The sequence below is a fragment of the Castor canadensis genome, chromosome 1 (assembly GCF_047511655.1).
Source record: "Castor canadensis chromosome 1, mCasCan1.hap1v2, whole genome shotgun sequence".
Lineage (NCBI taxonomy): Eukaryota > Metazoa > Chordata > Mammalia > Rodentia > Castoridae > Castor > Castor canadensis.
In genome coordinates, this window is record NC_133386.1 from 54699451 (window position 1) to 54719920 (window position 20470).

Below are 20470 nucleotides of genomic sequence, written 5' to 3' on the forward strand. Positions count from 1 at the left end.
AACAGAAAAGTTTCCTTACATCTCATGGCTGGAGAGACCGCCAAGGTCTTTTTAAGGAGACCAGAAGGACTGGCACCAAGGACAAACCCTGGATTCCATTCTGTAGGTGCCGCAGATTCTCTCTCCAGATAGTGGGATTTCCATCTTGGGTGTCGAGTTTCTGAATGAATAATAGTTTTTGAAAACCCAAAAGAATGTCAGTTCTTTTGCGCCATTCACTACATAACAGCTATAGATGTGATACACTTGTAAGTTGAATCAGCGTTTTAAGCAGTTGTTCCATCACTTTCTTAAATCTGTAAGTCAATACAGTAATAATCCCAGTCTTAATTTGTAACATTTGCCAAATTCCAAGGTAAAAATATTCCTAATGTGGTCCATTTGCAGCCAGCAGTGTAACATACCAGCAGTGCACTGTGGAAAACACAAGGCGAAAAGTAAAATAATTAGAAACTGATGAATTTTGAGTGTTTATTACTTTAAATTACCTTATTTAATTGTAACTATCTCCACTTTGATTTTTTTTATTATGGCTGTGTTCAGTGATCAACTTGTAATATTCCTGAAAATTTAACAATTGTCTTTCTTTCTTTTTTTTTAATTATTCTGGGGTTTGAACTCAGCTCCTTGTGCTTGCTAGGCAGGCGCTCTGTGACTTGAGACACTTCACCAGCCCCCTTTTTTGCATTGGTTACTTTTGAGATAAGGTCTTGCTTTATGTTTGGGCCAGCTTGGACTGTCATCCTCCTATTTGTTCTTCCTTACATAGCTGGGATGACAGGTGCGCCACTGCACCCAGCCATAAGTTGAGATGGGGTTGTGTGAACTTTTTGCCTAGGCTGGACTTGAACCATGTTTCCCATCTCTACCTCCCAAGTAGCTAGAATTACAGGCTGGAGTCTCCCTATCTAGCAAATTTGTTTTTCAGATAGAATCTTGCACTAACTTTGCCTGGGCTGGCCTCAAAGTAGGATTTTCCTACCTCTACCTCTTAAGTAGCTGGGATTATAGGGATGAACCACCTTACTTAGCCCAGCAATCATCTCTTCTGGACTAGTATGGGTCAACTGTGGTTCCACACTGCTCTGGGTTTTGTTGTGCACAGGGTGTCCAATGTCCCCTCTCTCATCAACAGAACTTGGTCCCCTACCCAGTTTCTAGAAGAAATCCAATCATATCACACATTCCTTAAAATGTGTAGTTTCTGCTGAAAATTATTGGGAGGTCACAGTGCATGGTGGACAGCATTTATTAAATGATTCTCATAGATACATCTCTTTTCCTGCATTCCACTTTATCCACTCATGGTATTTTGGTTTTCCTTTTCCTTCCCTCTCCTGGTACCCATGGAGTACAACCATTGACTCTTTCTTGACTTCAGTCTGTCAGGAGGAAATCAAACCATTCTTCCCCACCCCGGGCAAGTCGGCAGCCCGTTCTACCTCCTCCCTAATTTCAGCATCTCTGGACTCAGAGGAGAATCTCATCCCAGCTCAGAGCTTATTTGCATCCTGACAGGCATGTCCCCTCCCACCTCCAATCTTCCCCTTCTGACTTACTCGTGATGCTCACAGCATGTCAAATTTAGATCATTTCATTTTCCTAGATATGTTTTAGAGCAAAGATTATTTAATTAGGACCCCAGATTTGACCAAAGAAGGCCTCAAGGCCAAAGAATCCTCCCCTGCATCTCTTGGGTTTTAATCTCTCCTCCACGTACAGGTAGAAAAGGTATGGGTGTACCCAGTGCCTGCTGACTCCTAGGAATGGAATTAGGTCACTGGCCACGGACTTTGTGATATTGGAACCAATTTCCATTTCCACCAGGCAAGTTTTTAGACTAAAGTCTGAGGTTAAATGTAGTGAATTGTTCAATTTCCCCTAACTGTTCTTCCCTGTACCATCTCTGCAGACCCCTGAAGGAGTTTTGTATGAAGAAAGAATGTGAGTCTACAGAGAAATGTGTCCCCAAGGAAAGTGATGGGCAGGGATGTGGGCGAACGCTAGTCCCATCCTAGAGGCCCCACCCTAGCAGCATCATCTAAGTCTAATCACCTTCCTTCTGAAGGCCCCATCTCCAAATGCCTTCCCATTGGGGGTTAGCAGAGGAGTTTGTGGGCGGACACAAATGTTCAGTCCGTAACTGGAGGGAAAGAGAGGAGAGGAGAGGAGCAGGATTAAACACAGCAAACACCCCATCCCTGCCAAAAAGCCCAGGGTATTGTGGCTCAGGGCTGCTCTAGCAAAATAGAGCTAGCTGGATGACTTAACCGAAATTTGCCGTCCCACTGTTTTGTAAACTAAGTCCAAGATCAAGGTGTTGTTAGTATTGGTTCTTTCTGAGTTCTGTAGGGAAGAATCTGTTCCATGTGTCCCTCTGCTAGCTTCTGATAGTGCCAGTCTTTCCTTGGCCTGTACATGGCTTCTCCCTGGGTCTTTACATCAACTTCTATGTATCTGCCTCCGAGTCCAAATTTCCTCTTTGTAGGACTCCAGTCACGCTGGATTAGGATTCACCCTAACAACTTCATCTGAATTTGATGGAAAGACCTGATTATCAAAAAAAGTCACATTCCCAGGAGCAGAGGGTTAGGACATCAATATCATTTTGAGGGACACATTTCAGCCCATGACACCTGGTATGACAACCTTTGTCTTCAAGCACAGGCATTTGTTCCATTTAGGTTTAAAGAAATTAGCAAGGCCTGGGGCATGACTCGAGTGGAAGAGCACCTGCCTAGCAAGTGTGAGGCCCAGTACCACAAAAACAAAACAAAGAAATAAGTAACAAATTTGGGTTTAAGCCTGAATCTTACTTTTTATATTCTATGTGTGCCCTCTTTCTGAGTTCTTTTTACCTGTTTTTCCTTAGGCACTGCCAGATTGGGTAATTTTTGAACTTCATTTAGGTTATTTTCAATTATATATTTTTTCTTTTCTATTAATCGGAAGTTAAGCACTCTTTTCTGTTATACTAATGGGCCTTGCTCTAGAAATGAGAACATGCTTATTTAGCAGGGTCTTCTAGAGTTAACTATGTCTTACCCTTTCCTAGATAATAGAAGGATCCCAGGACACTTTTACTATATTTCTCATTACTATTTTTCTCTTTTAGCTCTTTGAGACCTCATTGTTATTGTTTTAGTAGTAATTTTCATTTATATTCACCTGATTATTTATTCTTCATCTTTGCAACTCAGACTTTCAACCTATGGTCACTTACCTAAAATGAAAGGCGTCTTTTTGAAATCCTGTTGATACAGGACATCTAGTGATATTTAGTTTCTCTAAGTATCTTTATTTCACTTTTTTTTTTTCAGTAGTGGGGTTTGAACTCAGGGCTTCATACTTGCTAGGCAGATACACTTGAACCACTCCTCCAGTTCTATTTCACCCTTTTTAAAAAAAATTTTGGGGGTGTAGAATTTTATCTTGTCAATTATTCTCCTGGCAGCACATTGAAACTATTTTTCCACTTACCTTCTGGGGTCCATAGTAGAGATCGCAGCCACTATCTGCTTATTTGGATGTCTTTTGAGAGTGACTTTTATGTTTTAAGCTCTTTGCCTTGGTATTGCACAACTTATCTCTATAGTGGCAATATTTATCTTTATTAAACACAATCTGAATTGTGTGCTCCTGTGTAAAATCCTCTCATTGCTTCCATCAATTTTAGAATAAAATCCATACTCTCTATCGTGACTCTATTTGTTTACTAAAGCTGTGTAAGAAAGTACGACAAACTGAGTAGTTTAAAGTAACAATTCTGGATGGAGATTGAAGTGTGAAACTAGGGTGTCAATAGGGCCATGCTCCTTCTGAAGGCTCCAGGGAAAGACCTTTGAGGCGCTAGAACATCCTTTTCTGTCATCTGGTGTTTGCTCTCATCCTTGGTATACATCACTCCAAACTTTGCCTCCATTGTCACATGGCATTCTTCTAGGTGTCTGTGCCAAATTTTCTTCTTCTCCTTCTCTTTCTTCTTGGTGGAACAGGAGTTTGAACTCAGAACTTGATGCTTGCAAAGCAGGTGCTGTACTGCTTGAGTCATCTCCAGTTCATTTTGTTCTGGTTATTTTGGAGATGGGGGTGGGTCTCTTAAACTAGTTGCCTGGGCTGGCCTTAAACCTTGATCCTCCCAGTCTCAGCCTCCCAAGTAACAAAGATTACAGGCATAAGCCACCAGTGCCCAGCTAATTTCCCTCTTCTTATGAGGTCATCAATCATTGGATTAAGACCCACCCTAATCCAGTGTGCCTCAATTTAACTTGATTACATCTGCAAAGACCCTACTTGAGGATAAAATCAATGTTCACAGGTACTGGAGATTAGGACTTAAATGTATGTCTTTATTGGGGGTAGGGAACACAGTCAACCCACAACACTAACTTTAAAAACCTTCATAATCTGACCTTGCCACCTAAATGCTCCTCTTCCACCATTGTGCCTCTTGCCCACAGTTCCTGGAAATGCAGTTCACTTCTTGGTCACTTGGAAAAACCAAACTTCAAGAGGTTTACATGAGCTAGACTGCCTGGAAAGCTTTTCCACTTGACACCTGGTCACCTCATCCTGCTTTCTTAACAGCATAGGATGTCTCAAATCTGATTTTTAATTGTGTGCTTGCTTTTTGTCTCCTCCTCCTCCTCCTCCTCCTCCATAATTAGCTCACTGAGTATAAGCACTTTATCTTCCCCACTCACAGCAAAATCCTCAGCACCTGAACAGTTCTTGGCACATAGTGGGTGCTCAATGGCATTTGTTCAATAAATGACTGTTTGCTTGATTGAAAGATTTTCTTTCCTTTTTAGATATAGCTTAATTGCTGCAACTTGGAAAGGACAGCTTCTCTGCAAGCAGTACTTACATTACTTTTCTTTTTTTTTTTTTTGTGGTACTGGGGCCTCACACTTGCCAAGCAGGTGCTCTACCCCTTGAGCCATGCCACTCCCTCAGCCCTAAACAAGTAGTACTTAAGAACCATTTCCAAATGTACTTGGCGCATATTTCTCAGGGAAGATCTTCTGCTAGGAGTGAGGTAGGAAAGTGGGCCTGCAAAGATTTGTGAAGATGCCATCCCAAGTGATGAACCTAGAAAATGTAGATGGGTTCCTATTTTCCCCTCCTGCCATAGCTGCACAAATAAGAAACTTGAGACTTATTTACATTTCTGGAATTTCTAAGGGTAACACTACTACTCACTAGTAATACTAATAATGCCAATTAACATGTGTTGAAGTCTCACTTTGCACTATTTAAACATTGTAATTAATTCTTACCTCACCTCTAGGGGTAGCATTAATATCCTTACTTTATTGATGAGGAAATTCAAATTCTGAGAGCTGCAGTAACAAGCCTCAGGACAGAGTTCGTGAGGGTCTGAGCTGGACTTTGAATCCAGAGCCAAAAGCTGGATCCATTTCCCTTGTATGAGCCCTCTGCTGCCCCAATCTCATTTGAAAGTTTGCTGTGTTGGTTTATCTTCTGCTGACATGCGTGCAGCCTCTATACCTCTTTCTACTTCACCAACCACATCCTCCATCCTCAGTTCTGCCTCCAATTCTAAAACCAACTTGTTTATAAGGTTGAATGTCTGGCAGTCAGTTTAACAACTGAAATTGTGTCTGTGTTTCTTAGGATTACTCCCCATCTACCATGGTTTTATTGGGGAGAAACATTCATTTTTGCTCATATTTCTGTATATATTATGCTGTATTACTGTCTGTCAGGCACTGCTTAGCTTCCAAATGCACATAGTTCTAAGAAAATACTTGAGTTTTACATCAATAGCCCCTTTCCCATGTTGTGTCCTCTGGCTACACTCAGTTTGAAACAACCCCCTCCCACTTCTTCCCAGGGATTCTTCAGCAAATGTCTGAGAGACAGATAGAGCAAGAATTCTCCAGACACACATTTGTATCTCTGAGTGGAAAAGAGGAGTACTGGTTAGATGTTTTGTAGAATGCGCTGCAATTGGGATTTGTCTAAGGTTTTTTTTTTTTTTTCCCAGCTTTAGATTGAAATTATGGGTTTTGGGGACAATCTCAGTGTAAAGTGCCATTTTCATTATATGTCAAGAGCACACACTGTCAACCTCACTGTTGATGTTGACCTTGGGCACATGCTTGAGGTGGTATTTGTCAGATTTCTCCACTGTAACACTTACTTTTGCCCATTTCTATATACTCTTTGGAAGGAAGTCACTATGCACTATCCACATTAAGGATGGAAATTGTGTTCATCTACTTAAGAGTATCTACCTAAATTATTTGGCATTTTTATACATGGGCTATTGGCTTATTCTCTCAATGTGTTTACTTAGTCAATCATTTATATGTGCTTGGGTAGTTATTATATATTTTGAGTTATAGTAAGTTACTACACTGTTGATTTGGTCTCACATTAGTCCAGATTTAGTCTTTGGAAGCTCTTTCAGTTATTCCCTGTGCCCCTGGAACATCCCTCCATCATTAGTATCTTTTGTATTTTATTACTTTCCAGCACTACAGGATGCTCTCAGCTCATGTTATATATTCCTTGCTCTAATCCTAGAATTATCCATTTCTCCTAGGGGCCCTGGCCCCTTTTATTGAAGACTAGTATTAGAAATCAATATACGAGTATTTTGTTTTACCTTGTCCGTGTGAAAAACAAGACAAAATAATCCAGCAAAAATTTCAAAAATCCAAGGCAAGAACAACAAACACAAATGCCCTGCCAGGGAGCAGCTTGGGTAAGTTGAGGCAGGTGGCTTGTGCGGCACACCAGCCTCACGTTACCACAGGAGATGGTCCTAGCAGCTGCCTTGGATCTCTGCTCCTTCTCCTCTGGTCTTTTCTATAATCTTGGGCGACTCTCTTTACCATGTTAGGCCATTTTCTGACTCTTTAAATGCATCAATGAGATTAAGATTTTTGAACGTTAAGTAAAAGTGTAATTCAACAGATGACTTATTCTCTTCAAAAGGATAATCTTTAAGAGTTATTACTGCCTATGCTAACCTGTTTTCAGTCGCAATAAGAAAATATCTGAGGTTGTATACTTGATGAAGAAAAGAGGGTAAGCCTGGTTTGACGGTGACTGCTTGTAATCACAGCACTCAGAAGGATCTCAAGTTCCAGGCCAGACTGGGCTCCACAAGTCTCAAGAAATATTTACTTAGCTCCCAGTTCTAGAAGCATAAAAATGTGGTGCCAGCTTCCAAGTGCATGTGAGAGGGAGAGATGGGTCATGTGATGACAGGAAGCCAGAGGGGAGGGACAGTCTTACTGCTTTTGAAACAGCCTGCTCACAGAGGTTCTAACTCACTCCAGAAGACCAGCACTAATCCCTTCCCAGGTGGGTGCTCCCAATGACCTAACACCCTCCACTAGACCTCACCTCTTCATGTTCCACCATTTCTTGATCCACTACAGTGGAGACCAGGCCCTCAGCACATGAACCCTGTGGGGACGCACCCAAACCGTGTCCAAAGCATAGCAATACTCATAGTTGCACGAGGCTTCGTCTTTGTTCAAAAGTCCCAACAGTTGTTTTAGAGGTTGGGCCAATTCAAAAGGTTTTCCCTGTGAAGTAGTGAAGAAATTGCTTCACTTAGGCAGAAATGATGGGCTGAAGCAGCAGCCACTTATAATTCTATTACTTCACCTGGGATGGCTTTCATGGACAAATCCCCCTTTAATAAATATTATAATAGAGAGCAAGCTTTAAATATTAGGTCTTTCTGCAGTTTACATGAACAGTAATCCAGACATTTAGGTTCCAGTAATCATCAGCAACATAATCATCTTTCTTGGGAAGGATCACAGGATCTTTGGGTGATCCTGAAGATCACAGGGAGGGGGGACCAGCAATTCAACAATTTGCCAATTCCATTTTCTCAGTATCATTGCATGTAGATTGGGGGTTAAAGGAATGGAAGCCTGTAAAGGAGGGATGAGGCAGAAATCTCTGAGCCCACCACCCAGTATTCAGGGACCCACTGCCAGCCTCTCCATCACAAGCAGGGCATTGCAGGATAGTGTTCCTAGAAAAACCATCCCAGACTCTTAGTGGGGAACCTCTGAGGACAAACAGGGTGGCCACAGTAGGCAAATGAGGATGTCACACCAAAGTCATGGAACTGAATCATACCAGGTTTCCGATCTCTCATTCTCACCATCGAGGTTTCTTTTAAATTATTTTTATAATATTTAGCAATGTCTTCTGCATGGTGAGCCCTTTGATTTCTCAGAATAAGATGAAATCTCTACTGTGATTAATACAGGGCTCCTCAAAGTCCTGCACCTGGACAGCACTGTAGCCATGTGCTCGCCGTTGGCCAGTCTCATCTTAAACGCATTTCCATACATTCTAGGGCTGCTGGCAGTCACACTCTATTCCTAGTCCTCCTCCCACCTTCTGCCTCATTAACATGCTCACCTGCTCTGTCCTCCCTCACACACAGCTTCCACGAGGAACTTAGAAGCCATCGGAAGAGACGTCTGCAAGCTCCCATCTCCACTCACCAGCGTCTAGTCTTTCTATTCTCCTTCCTTCCTGTTGGCGGTAGATGAAAGGTCACTTTTCTCTAGGGCCACTGCCTCCCAGTGGGCACTAAATGTCCTCCCCTTCACCTACTTAAAGCCCTAGGCCAGCAGTCCACATGCTGGCTTGTATCATCAAGTTTTCTCTTGCTACTGGATTACTTGCATCAGCATTAAAACACTTATTTCTCCTATCTTGAAAACAAAATTTAAAAATTTAAATCACGTAACATAAAATTTACCACTGTAACCATTTCTAAGTATACATGTCAGTGGTGGTAAGTATATCACATTGTACAACTAATCTCGAGCTTTTTCATCTTGGAAGACTGAAGCTTTGAACTCATTAAACAGTAACTTCTCATGCACGCCCTCCTCAGCCCCGTAGCCCCCATTCTACTTACCCTGTCTATGAATTGACTTTCGGCTATTGTGAATAGTTTCCTATGAACTTGGGTGAACAAATATTTCTTTGAGGTTCTGCTTTCAATTCTTTTGGGAACCTGTTTGAAGTAGAATTATTGGGTCATATGATAGCTCAATTTTTGACTTTTTGAGGGACCAATCCGTTCCCACCAACAGTGCACGAAGGTTCTAGTTCCTCTACAACCTCACCATCTGCTATCTGTTTTCATGGGGTTTTGTTTTGTTTTTGATAGTGGCTGTCCTAATGGCCATGATGTGGCATTTCACTGTGGGCCAAAAAAAAAAAATCTCTCATTTCTCTTGGCTTGTTCCTTGTTCCCCTTTATGACAAAACTCCTTGAAAGGGTTGACTTTACTTCACAATCCCATTGTCTTTCTTTCCATTATTTCCTAAATTGACCCCTATCATAATGACCCTGTTTAAAAATTTCAAGCCAACGTGCAACTCCTCAATCACTCTTCCCAGACCCCTTCCCTCTGTCTTCCCCATCAGCTCTTATCCCAGCACTCCATCCCATGTACTTCTTATTCTGTTTCCTGTCATTAGAATGTCATTAGATATTAGGATGTCAGCTCCATGAGTACAAAGATATCTAATTATCCCAACATGAACCACTATAGTACAACCTCTCTACTTGATAAGTTCCTAAATCTTTTCCTTCCTTTCCTTTTTTCCCCTCCTTTCTTTCCTTCCAGCACTAGGGATTGCATCCAGAGCCTTTTTCTTGCTAAGCCTCGTTACTCCTCTAATCTCACTCTGGCCTCCTACCATTGCACACAGTTGTACAGACTCTCCAGGCATATTCCTGCCTTAGGACCTTTGCACTTGATATTCTTATTGTCTGGAATATTCTTCCCCTAGACACTTATGTGACTTATTCCTTCAAATCTTTGCATAATGCCACTCAAGCCAGTCTATTTTAAAATTTCACCCCAAAATGCAACTCTTGTAGTTCCCAGGTCCCTTCCCCTTTCACCATCAGCACTTCTAAGATACTATATCATGTTCTTATTTATTTTATGTATTGTCTGTTACCCCTCCAATAGAATATCAAAAAGATTTTTTAAAAATCTTTTTTTTAAAAATCTGATTTATTCCTGTTGTATCCCCAGCACTAGAAGAGTGTCTGGTATGAAACAGGTTCATAATACATGTTGGTTGAATGAATAAATGAATATAGAATGGTTGGAGAATTTTCACAGAGAATATTATTTCTCCATGACTATTATTATTATTATTATTATTATTATTATTATTATTATTATTATTCTGGCCTAAGAACCCAGGAAGAAAGTTAGGATATGGATGGGGATTTATATGTTAACATCAGAATATACAATCTTGCTACTCAAAGTGTGGTCCATGGACCAGCAGTGTTAGTTCCATATGGGAGCTCATGAGAAATACAGAATGTCAAGTCCTACCCAAGAACTTTTGGGTCAGAATTGCATCTTAATGAGGCCAGGAGGTTCCTTGTAAAAGCTGAAGATCTCCTGTGTGGAACAATGGTCTTCAACCTTAACTGTGTGTTAGAACCTGAGTATAATTAAACACCCTTGATGCCTGGAGCCTACTCCCAGAGACTGGCTTAACTTGTCTGGAATGGGGTCCAGACATAGCTAGTGGTGATGAGGGGAACTGATGGATTTATTCATTCCTTTGGGGAAGAGAGCTGAGATTCAAAGCTTGTCTCTGTGCCAGGCTTAGTACAGAGAGTGGTTTGTTGAGACTAACACCAATTAGCCATCTCCACCTAATTCCAGAAGAGCAAATTTCAGCAACTTGTGTGTGGTTTCAGGTAAGACGCCCACAGTGGTTGTTCATTCCAGCCCACATCCAACTCTTCACACCTTTGTATGTTCCTACACCCACTGCTTGGCACTGTCATTTCCTGGGTGCCTCCTCTGTAAGGGTGTGGTGAGAATTGACCTCAACCCAAATATGAATCTTGAACTTGAATTTGAAGCTCATCTCCCCAGAGCTGCACAGTAGAAAGTTGTGGAAGAATGATTGAGTCACAATAGTTACCTGGCATCCAGGAAAGATTCTGGATTTGGTCACGATTTTCATTGACCAAATGGGCTCTCTTGCAGCTCAAGTCTCCAGTTCTCATGACTTCATTAGCCCTCTCACCTCTACAGAGCACCCCAGAGCCTGACCTCAGCTCCATCCCCCAGGATGCAGCCACCATACCCAGCTTGGCAGTCCCACAGGCTGTCACAGGTAAGTCAACAGAATGAACTCTATTTTGGTGCACAGATAACAGAGTAGCCTGCCTTTCCCTTACTTTGTGAGCTAAAGAATTGCCCCTGAGATAGCTCAAAGGAAGGATTTGGTGTGGTAGTGAGACAGTAGGCAGGATGACCAGATTCTCTAAAAACATGTTTCCCTGTCTTGCAGTTTGGATTATTTGAAACTTGGTTTTCAGTGCATTTGGGCTAAAAAAGCTGGCTGCTTTGGGGTGAGACCAGAAAGAATGGCCAGATGTTTTGTTTCAGAGCCAAGGTTCAACTGCACCAGTATGAACTTGATCACTTTGAGAATGATTCCTTTCCTGTGTTTGTGTTTTGAGATTTCTCGAGGATGCTAACCTCTTGTATCCCAGCTAGGATCCTCCAATCTGGTGAGGGTAGCATACATCCCAGTCTCTCTCTCTTGAGTACCCACCAACTGAAAATTTCATCCTAATAGTAACAGCAGTTGATGGTATCATGCACAACACACTCATTCACACACAAAGTGCCCTCATCACAACCTCACTCTCTTCTCTCATCCCACCTGAGTCTCTTCAGTCCCCTCCCACTGCTCTGAGGTAAGACCAAACCTGTTAATATGGTCTACAAGGCCCTGCAGGTTCCAGTCCCCTGTGATCCCCCTCACAGCTCTTTTCTCAGTCCCCAAGGCTGGTCGCAGGGTCTCATCTTATGTTCTTCCTCCACCTGGAATGAGCTTCCCTTCAGGTCACCCTACCCCTGCCTTACTTCTCAGCTCAGGCATTCCTCCTTCCAGGAAGCCCCCTGCCCTTCCTGTCAGGAAACCTGGCAGGAGCCTTTCTGGCCTCAAGCTTCTCACATCACAGCCTGGGCATCACTGGCCTCACCTCAGTTCCTGGGAGAACTGGAGTAGGTCTGCTTCCCAGTCAGAAGCCAGAAGCTCTTGCAGACAGGCCCTGTATCATTTGCTCACTATTTCTCTTCACGCATAGTACCAGGTACCTAGGCCTCTTATTAATTTGACCTTCTCTATCATCTGGGCTGAGGAGAGGAGAAGGCAGCCTGGGAGAGTGAAAGAGCGCTTGTCTTAGAAGTCCAAACCCCTGTGGCCTTGCTGACTGCAGACTTTGAGCTTTTGTCCAAGTACTTCCAGCCTCATTAGCAAAACAGGAATAATATGAATTCATAGGCTTGCCTTGAGACTATAGGAACTGCTCAATAAAAACCAAGTTTCTTCTTCTTTGCTGTCATTATTTAACTTTTCCAAAGTCCTATTGATGTCCACTTAAAGTCCCTGTCAGCTCTCCCTTGTACCAGTGGCCCCTAAGGTAAGACGCTCAGGTCTAGGAAGGGTGAGAGGTTGGTAGAGAATGGGAGGACACACACTTAAGAGCGGTCACTAACATATGGAAGAAAATGTCATTAGCATTCATTTTCATCTTGTCCTTATAAGCTTTCTATCTCATGGATATGTTTTGGGATCTAAACAATACTTGAGAGACAGCACTTTCCTGTGCCACTGGAAGGGAAGAAAATAACTTTTCTAACTTATTTGAGGTGGGCAGCTAGGGAACTCTTCACTTGTCTAGGAGTCTAGCTTCACGTCAAGGACAGTGAGGAGACGTTGGGCTTTTCTCAGCAAGGTCATAATAACATTATTTTTGTTTTTAAATCTTAAAACAACTGGTTTGATAGTAGGGAGCAGGGCGGATTGTACCAGAACAGTCTGAAAACAGCCCAACCCGTTAGGTAAAATTCATAAAGATTTCTCTGATATTTACTGAAATCTATTGTATACAGAAAACCAGTTTTGTAGACATCCTAACATTTTTATATGGATTTATATTACACAAATTTGATGCTTTCCTTTAAAAATGTACACATTAATATACTTAAGAAGGCAAATAATTTATAAACAAATAGACACGATTTGGGATATGTACCCCAAACCTTTTTATTGATGGAGTATATTATCTTTGAAAGTGTAGGGGTTATTGATAGGTCACCTAAATAGGTATCAATTTTCTCTGAGATTATAACTAGCACACTCCTTAAACTTCAGTGAGCATATAGTCTCTGGAATATTAGCATCATGTAGTTTTTTTCTCTTTTCGGGACAGGGTCTTGATAGGGGTAGCCCAGGCTGGCCTGGAACTCAAGATCCTTCTATTTCTGCTTCCCAAGTGCTGGACTTACAAGTCTGAACCATCACACCTGGTCATGAAGTTAACTCTTTATTCCTGGAAGGTTCACAAAGAAATGGCCACCTTTCTGTTTAGCCTGCAGCTCCTTTGGAGGAAGAAGAAAAGATTTTGTGGCATATTCACCCAGCATGGAATCATGTTTACACATGTGGTCTACAAGACTACCAAAACCGTCTTCAATTCGGATTTGATTATGTCTGCAGGGACCCACCTGTCCATCTGCTCCCCGCCTGGAGGTCCCCTTGAAAGCAAGTCCTGGCTGTCAGGGGGTTTGGCTTTTTTGCCTCTTTTACTTCTGAAGTTGGGAAGAGTCAGTCCCACGAGTGCCCTTCTTAGCTTTCCCAAGGCCAGGGCCCAGGGCACATGGCTAGGGCAGCCGGCGGGCCTCCCACACATGCAATGCCAGGGCCTGTGGTTTCTGTCCCCACAGTCTGCCTCTACATCAACAAGCAGGCCAATGCGGGCCCATACCTGGAGAGGAGGAAGCTGCAGCAGCTCCCGGAGCGCTTCGGGCCAGAGAGGCCAGCGGCTGTCCTGCAGCGGGCTGTCCAGGCGTGCATCGACTGTGCCCACCAGCAGAAGCTGGTCTTTTCCCTGGTCAAGCAGGGCTACGGTGCCGAGCTGGTGGCAGGTGAGGGCTGGGCAGGTTGCACAATGAGGGCTGTGGCAGGGGGATGGGGCAGTGGTATCTCTCTGAAGAGGAAAGCAGCGGGGACAGTGGGTGTAGTCAGGGCCTGAGCTCCATCTCTCCATCTGCTGGGCTCCAGGGACCTTTGGGAGCCTGGGGGCAGAAGGCTTCCCTCAGGACTCCAGATTTTGCTTCCAGACCTGGACAGGAAGACTGGACACCTGAATCCTTCCCATTGACTCTTCTCTGTCTCCCATCCCCCACTTCCAGCCCCTCAGTAAATCCTGTTGTTCTACCTTCAAAATACATCTAGAATCCAGCCATCTTTGCCACCCAACCTCCACTGCGGTCCTTTTAAAACTCTAAGTTACATCATGACCCTCTGATGGCTTCCCTGTCACCCTGAGTAAAATCCCTTACAAGGGGCCACAGGCCTATACGAGCTGTCCCTGGCTATTTCTTTAATCTCCAGGTCACTTCTCTCTCATCCCCAACTGTGCTGCCGCCTTTGCACCTCATGGTCTCACTTTCTGGAATGTTCTTCCCCCAGCTGTCCATGTGACTTGCTCCTTAGGTATCTACTTAGATGCCACTTTATCAATGAGTTCTCTCCTAATTTCCCATTGCTTTTGTCACTCTCTGTGCTTTCTTATCCTACTTCTTCTGCATAGCAATTACAACCATGAAAGACATAGAGAAAGCTATGATTTCAGCCCCATGCAAAGGAGACATCTCTTTAAAAACAGATCCTACAGCCAGAGAAATCCTTCCTTTCTTTGCCACAGTCCTCCTCAGTTTCAGCCCCAACCTGACAGCTTCCAGAGGGAGCCATGTTGTCTCCACCAAGAGAGAGGGATGGAATGTGTACAACGGGGAGCTTTACCCCCTTAAGTGTTTTGCCTACAGAGGCTCTTTCTGCCATATTCCTGGCTCGACACAGTGGTTGTCACTACCTGCCCTTAATCCCTGGAGCATCAAGCCTTTGCAAGTGTCTCATCTCCAGGAGGAGGACTGTGAGGAGAGATATAGAAAGGACCATGCTCAGGACTGGAGGAAGCTAATGTTGCTTCTGAAATGTGGTAACTGTGTACAGATCAAATTTAACATCACTCCTTTTATAAAGACTTGTCCCCTGAAGGCTTGCCCAGAAGAGCCCTCTGAGTCCTGGTGGTAGATAAGAGTTGGAAATCTCTTTGTGAACTCAGATTTTTGGTTGTATCTATCCAAATAAACCTGTGTTTGTATCTGTATCCCTTTGTAGACATGGAAAGAGAGATGGATATAGAGAGGCTACCTAGGGAATGTAGATAGATGAGTAATTAAAAGAGAATTGAGTACAACCACATCTTAGCTTTGTCACTCAGAGTTCAGAATCACTGACCCCCCAGTAGCAATGAGCTCATCCAATGCTCAGATCTTGGTTTCTAAATATCGCTCTCTTTTTTTCTTAGTGGTGCTGGAGATTGAATGTAGGGCTTAACACATTAGGCAAGTGATTTACCACTGAGCCTAAATATAACTCTTCAACGCTAGAAAAATGACTGATTCTTGGGCTGAATCAGATGACCTTGAACAAACCGAAGTACCCCAAACCAAACAAGTGCTAAATAAAAGGGAAGGTATGTTATAAGGACACAAAAAATCTCTGAAGAGGAAACCACAGTACAAATGACAAGCATAGTCCATAGTACTAAACAAATATCTTGAGATTCTTCTGTGATGGATAAATGAATGAGTAAATAAATAAGTGGGGGAGAAGGGTCAACTCTTCCTTATAGAAGAATTCCAAATGACATGTGAAGGGGCATGGGCAGCTTAGTGACTTGTCCTCAAGGACTTAGACCATGGAGAATACAGCGGAGGGATCTGGAGCATGCTGTCTTGGCCAGGTGACAGAGTTAACCCTCCAGCGATGCCATATGGCTAACCCACATCTGATGTGATGCAAAGGACACTTTCCTCCATGGTCTTTCTCCCCCCAAAACCCTGTAACCCCCCTCTAACCATGAGTAAACATCAGACAAACCCCAAAAGGTCATTTCACACAACGCTTGACCTTTTCAAAACTATCAAGGTCAGGGAAAACAGGAAGGCTAAGGAACTGTCACAGACCAAGGAGACAAGGGGACATGACAACTAAAGGCCATGTGGCTGCTGGGATGGGACCTTGGAACAAAAGCAGGTCACTAATGAGACTTCAGGTGAAATCCAATATAGCCCAACTTAAAAACAAAACAAAAATGGACACACAAAAACCCTTCCCCAAGGCCAACTGGTTGTCAGTTCTCTCTCTCCAGTGCCCAGCTCTGAGTCGCCGTCTCTGCTTTTCCAGTCTCTGCATCCTTTGATGGAAAACAGCATCTGCGGAGTCTGCCCGTGGTGAACAGCATCGGCTATGTCCTCCACTTCCTGGCCAAGCTGTGCCGCAGCCTCTTGTGTGAGGATCTCTTCAGCCACCAGCCCTTCCCGGGGAGCCCTGGGGCCTCTGAGAAGGCCCAGGAGAGAGCAGGGAGGATGGAATCAGGTAGGCTATGTCTAACTTCTCTCTGCCACAGGGGCCAGGCTGGCAGGTGAGGCTACTGATGATGGAGCCTGGGAATTCTGCTTGGAGGTTCTCAATTGTCTCTCTGGATGGCCCAGGAGCACTCTGAGCTGGCTGTATTTTGGGGATGTCCACACCATCCTCACGCCGTGCTATAGCAAGAAGTGATCACTCCAGGTATTAAAAAGTATATTCTGGTTTTGAGGTCTATGTTGTTAGAATTTAGACAGTGAGACCACATCACATCTAATGAGTGATATCTTTCATTCTTCTGTAATCAAAACTCAAGATACTTATTCATGTTTGTTAGTAGTTACAGGACCCTGAAACAAAGGAACCAAAGAATCTAGGGCTAAAGAGTAGATGAAGTCAGACCTGTTTGGTAGTCTTAGACACCTACCAGTGTGAGAATTAGTGTGACAAAGTGTCTGTTATTGAAGGAATTTGACTGGGCCATGTAGCAAATATGTCTTTTAGATAGAGCTGTTGTTTCTCTCTCAAGCACAGGATGGAAAGTGCCTCGAGAGCTGAGTTCCTTTCAGGGGAGCAGGGCCACAGGACAAAGTTGCTACAGTGGTGTCTTCCCAAAGGGCGATATGCTAAGAGGAAATGCTCCTCCCCACTTAGCAGCCCCGAGTCATGGATCTGCCAAGAGTAGATCATGAGTCTCAAGGATGTGCAGAAACTTTCACCTTTTTTCTTTCTCTGAAAGCAGTGTTGTTGATTTTGAAAAGCACAGGGCCCTGAAATGGGGCCACTGTGCTATTCTGTATATTACGTTTGTAAACCCATGTGTGTGCCAGGCACTGTGGGAGACCCTGTCTTGGAGAAGAAAATGCATGAGCTTAGCAAAGTTTTTGAGTGACCACCACAAATAATGAAGAAGGGTTACACCTGAAGGCCTGTGCTCACAGATAGGTTTAGAGTATTAAACAAAAGGATACTTTACAGCAGGGAAGGAGTAACTTAGCTCTTTAGCATAGATTTTCTCCATTAGTATCAAGAACTCTGCCTACAATTTTGCTCTGATCACTCTGAGACCCAGGAAACAGGAAGAAATTTGGCCTTTACAAAGGAAGATACCTAACTGAATATGGTCGGTTTGAGAAGATATCCATGCTTTCCTTCATGTCTCTATGTGTGAGCTGGGAAAGATTTTCTTGTGTCTCTGGGGCTATGTTTCTTCTGATAGTTAATGAGTCTGGCCTCTCCAACAAACCAGAGCTGCCTCAGAAACATGCATACATAGTTTCTGTGGTACTGGGGGTTGATCTGAGGGCCTTGCACTTGCTAGGCAGACACTGTACCACTTAAACTACACCGTTAGCCCTTTTTGTGTTGGTTATTTTGAGATAGTGTCTTGCTTTATGCCCAGACTGACTTGGACTGTGATCTTCCTATTTGTGCTTCCCCACATAGCTGGGATGGCAGCCATGCACCTCTGCACCAAACCATTGGTTGAGATGGGGTCTTGTGAACTTTTTGCCCCCTCTGGCATTGAAACATGATCCTCCATATCTCCGCCTTCAAGCAGCTATGATTACAGATTTGAGCCACCATGCCCAGGCTTCAGAAACATAGTGAATTTATGTTCTACTGAATCTTGTAATGAGACTATCAGAAGAATATAATCTCAGTTTTCAAACCTTTGCTTATTGTTACACTGATCAAACAATAACCCATGAGACATGATCAGAAAAGTCTCATAATTGATGTCTCCCTGTCTCCCGCTGTCTTTTCTTTTCTTTTCTTTCTTTTTTCCTTTTTATTTTGTGATAGGATCTTGCTTTGTAGTCCAGGCTGACCTGGAACTTAGGATCCTCTTGCCTCAGTCTCCCAGGAGGGATTATAGGCATGTACCACTACACCCAACTTCCCATTGTCCTTTAAATTTATCCTACAGGACCAGTTCTTCTTCCCTGACTATGGATGAAATTTAGGACAAACCTTGTGGTTTTCTAGTTTTAAATGTTCTCTGATCAAGAATAATATGCTCAGATCCAACTGAGGTCTAATTTCACTCAAAAATATAACTACTGTACTCTACCCATTCCCAGCTCACTTGCTTTGGGCCCCTTGCCCACTGCTGCAAAGGAGGATATGGTTGGCTTCTTTCCCCACCTCCAAGCTCATGGTTTTGGCCCCTCCTATACCTGGCTAATCTCAATTTCAAAACCCTTCATGGTAGCAGGGGCAAAGGAGGAGAGTCAAGAGGCAGAGGAAACTGGGTGCTGGTGGCTCACACCTGTAATCCTAGCTACTTGGGAGGCTGAGATCAGGAGGATCAAGGTTTGAGGCCAGCCTGGGCAAATAGTTTGTGAGACTCCATCTCCAAAATAACCAGAGTGAAATGGACTAGAGGCGTGGCTCAAATGGTAGAATGCCTGCTTTGCAAACAGGAAGCCCTGAATTCAAACTCCAGTCCCACCAAAAAAAAAAAAGTCAGGGGAGATTTCTCTTGCAAGAGCCTGCTGGTTCTGGCAAGTGCTTTAAGCTGACTCTTCATCCTGCAGGCCTTTGTGTGGGTTCTTTGGTGACCCTACCATTTGTCACCTGCACTTTCCTTGGTGTGGACAAATGCACCCTCTTCTCTGAATGGTCATTCACATTTCCTTCACTATCTGAGGCCTCTGGGGCAACTCTAGCTTCTTTCTGCAGAAGACCTCTCATGCCTCCATCGCATCCTTGGAAGGCATCTAAGGCCATCCTCTGCACACTTCTCATAGTTCATATTTTGCCTTTGAGAAACATTCACATTTTCTCAATTCTTTTTTTTTTTTGGCAACTCTGGGACCTCACACTTGCTTGGCAGGTGCTCTTGCTGCTTGAGCCACTCCACCAATCACACACATATTCTCTGCCCCAAGTGCAGTTGAGCCCTGAAGGCACCTCTCTTTTGCTCTGCCAGCAAAAGAGAGGTTTTTTAGATTTTCCATGGGAACCAAACAATAATCCAGTTTATCTCCCAAGTTTCAAGAGGACAGACATTAAACTATTCACATAACCATGTCAAAGTTATTGGAAACAGACTGGATAGTTCTCTTCGTAAGTTGACTTCTAGTCAACCTGTTTCTCAACCTTTACAATCTTGTTTGCAGGCTAGAGGTACGTGGTCATCTGCTGATGTAAACTTGGTTTTCCAACATCTCGTTCTGTAAGACCTGCTTGGTGGTGTCACACTCTATCAGAGTAAAATATGTAATGTCTGTTGTTTTGCAGGCTCAGCCAGAACCAAAACTAAAGAGTATCATTTTAACACTTTCTGCCAAAAGAATGGCCATCTTCCTCAAAGCTGGCATCCAGGTGAGAGCTAGTTTCCTTCCTAGTCAACTGGGAAGTATTGACCCCAGTTGTTCTCATGAGCCTTTCCCTCACCCAAGTTGACTTTAGAAAAAAACAGAATGTGCTTGGGTGTTGCAAAACCCAACACTGTGTACTTCACTTGTCAGGAAACCTGGAGACAGTGGAGGCCACAGCAATGACATGGTAGGCTTTGGACAGCCCCTTTGGCCCAGGTCACTCAAGTCTGCCATGAGCCCTAAAATGACACCATTCAGGAACTGGCTTTAGAGTTGGCATTGTCGCCTTAGGATTTCCTTGCCACAGTTCCTTTGCAGGGTAACACATCAAGTTATTATTCTGTTAGAGGATAAAATAGTTTATCATCTCTTTCTCCTCATCATGAGGAGAAGGGCACATATGAGGGAAGGAGTGAAAACATTTTTGATGTTGGGCTTCACACCCATCCATAGGACCTCAGCTTTCCTAAACAAGACAGTCAGGTCTCGAGTTCATTTGAACCAAGACATGGCCCTACTCTTCCCCAAGGTGTTCATTTCAAGCTGGAGTATCCCAGGCTTTGCCACACATTTAAAGGGTTGGTCAACATTCAGCTTGACATTTTCAGAATGCAGTTAACCCAATGATATGA

The 20470-nt window shown here is 43.5% G+C and overlaps 1 protein-coding gene across 2 annotated transcripts in view; it reads left to right on the forward strand.

The window, feature by feature from the left end:
- Scml4 (Scm polycomb group protein like 4) overlaps positions 1-20470 on the forward strand; it is a 97085-nt gene that overhangs the window by 47945 nt on the left and 28670 nt on the right. Inside the window, exons 3-5 of one of the 2 annotated variants that reach the window (XM_020170099.2) lie at positions 11094-11175; positions 13800-14000; positions 16330-16521. In XM_020170099.2, coding sequence (XP_020025688.2) covers positions 11094-11175; positions 13800-14000; positions 16330-16521 — 475 coding nt within the window. Of the gene's footprint in view, positions 1-11045; positions 11176-13799; positions 14001-16329; positions 16522-20470 lie in introns of both variants that reach the window. The other variant, XM_074077384.1, reaches the window with a different exon arrangement.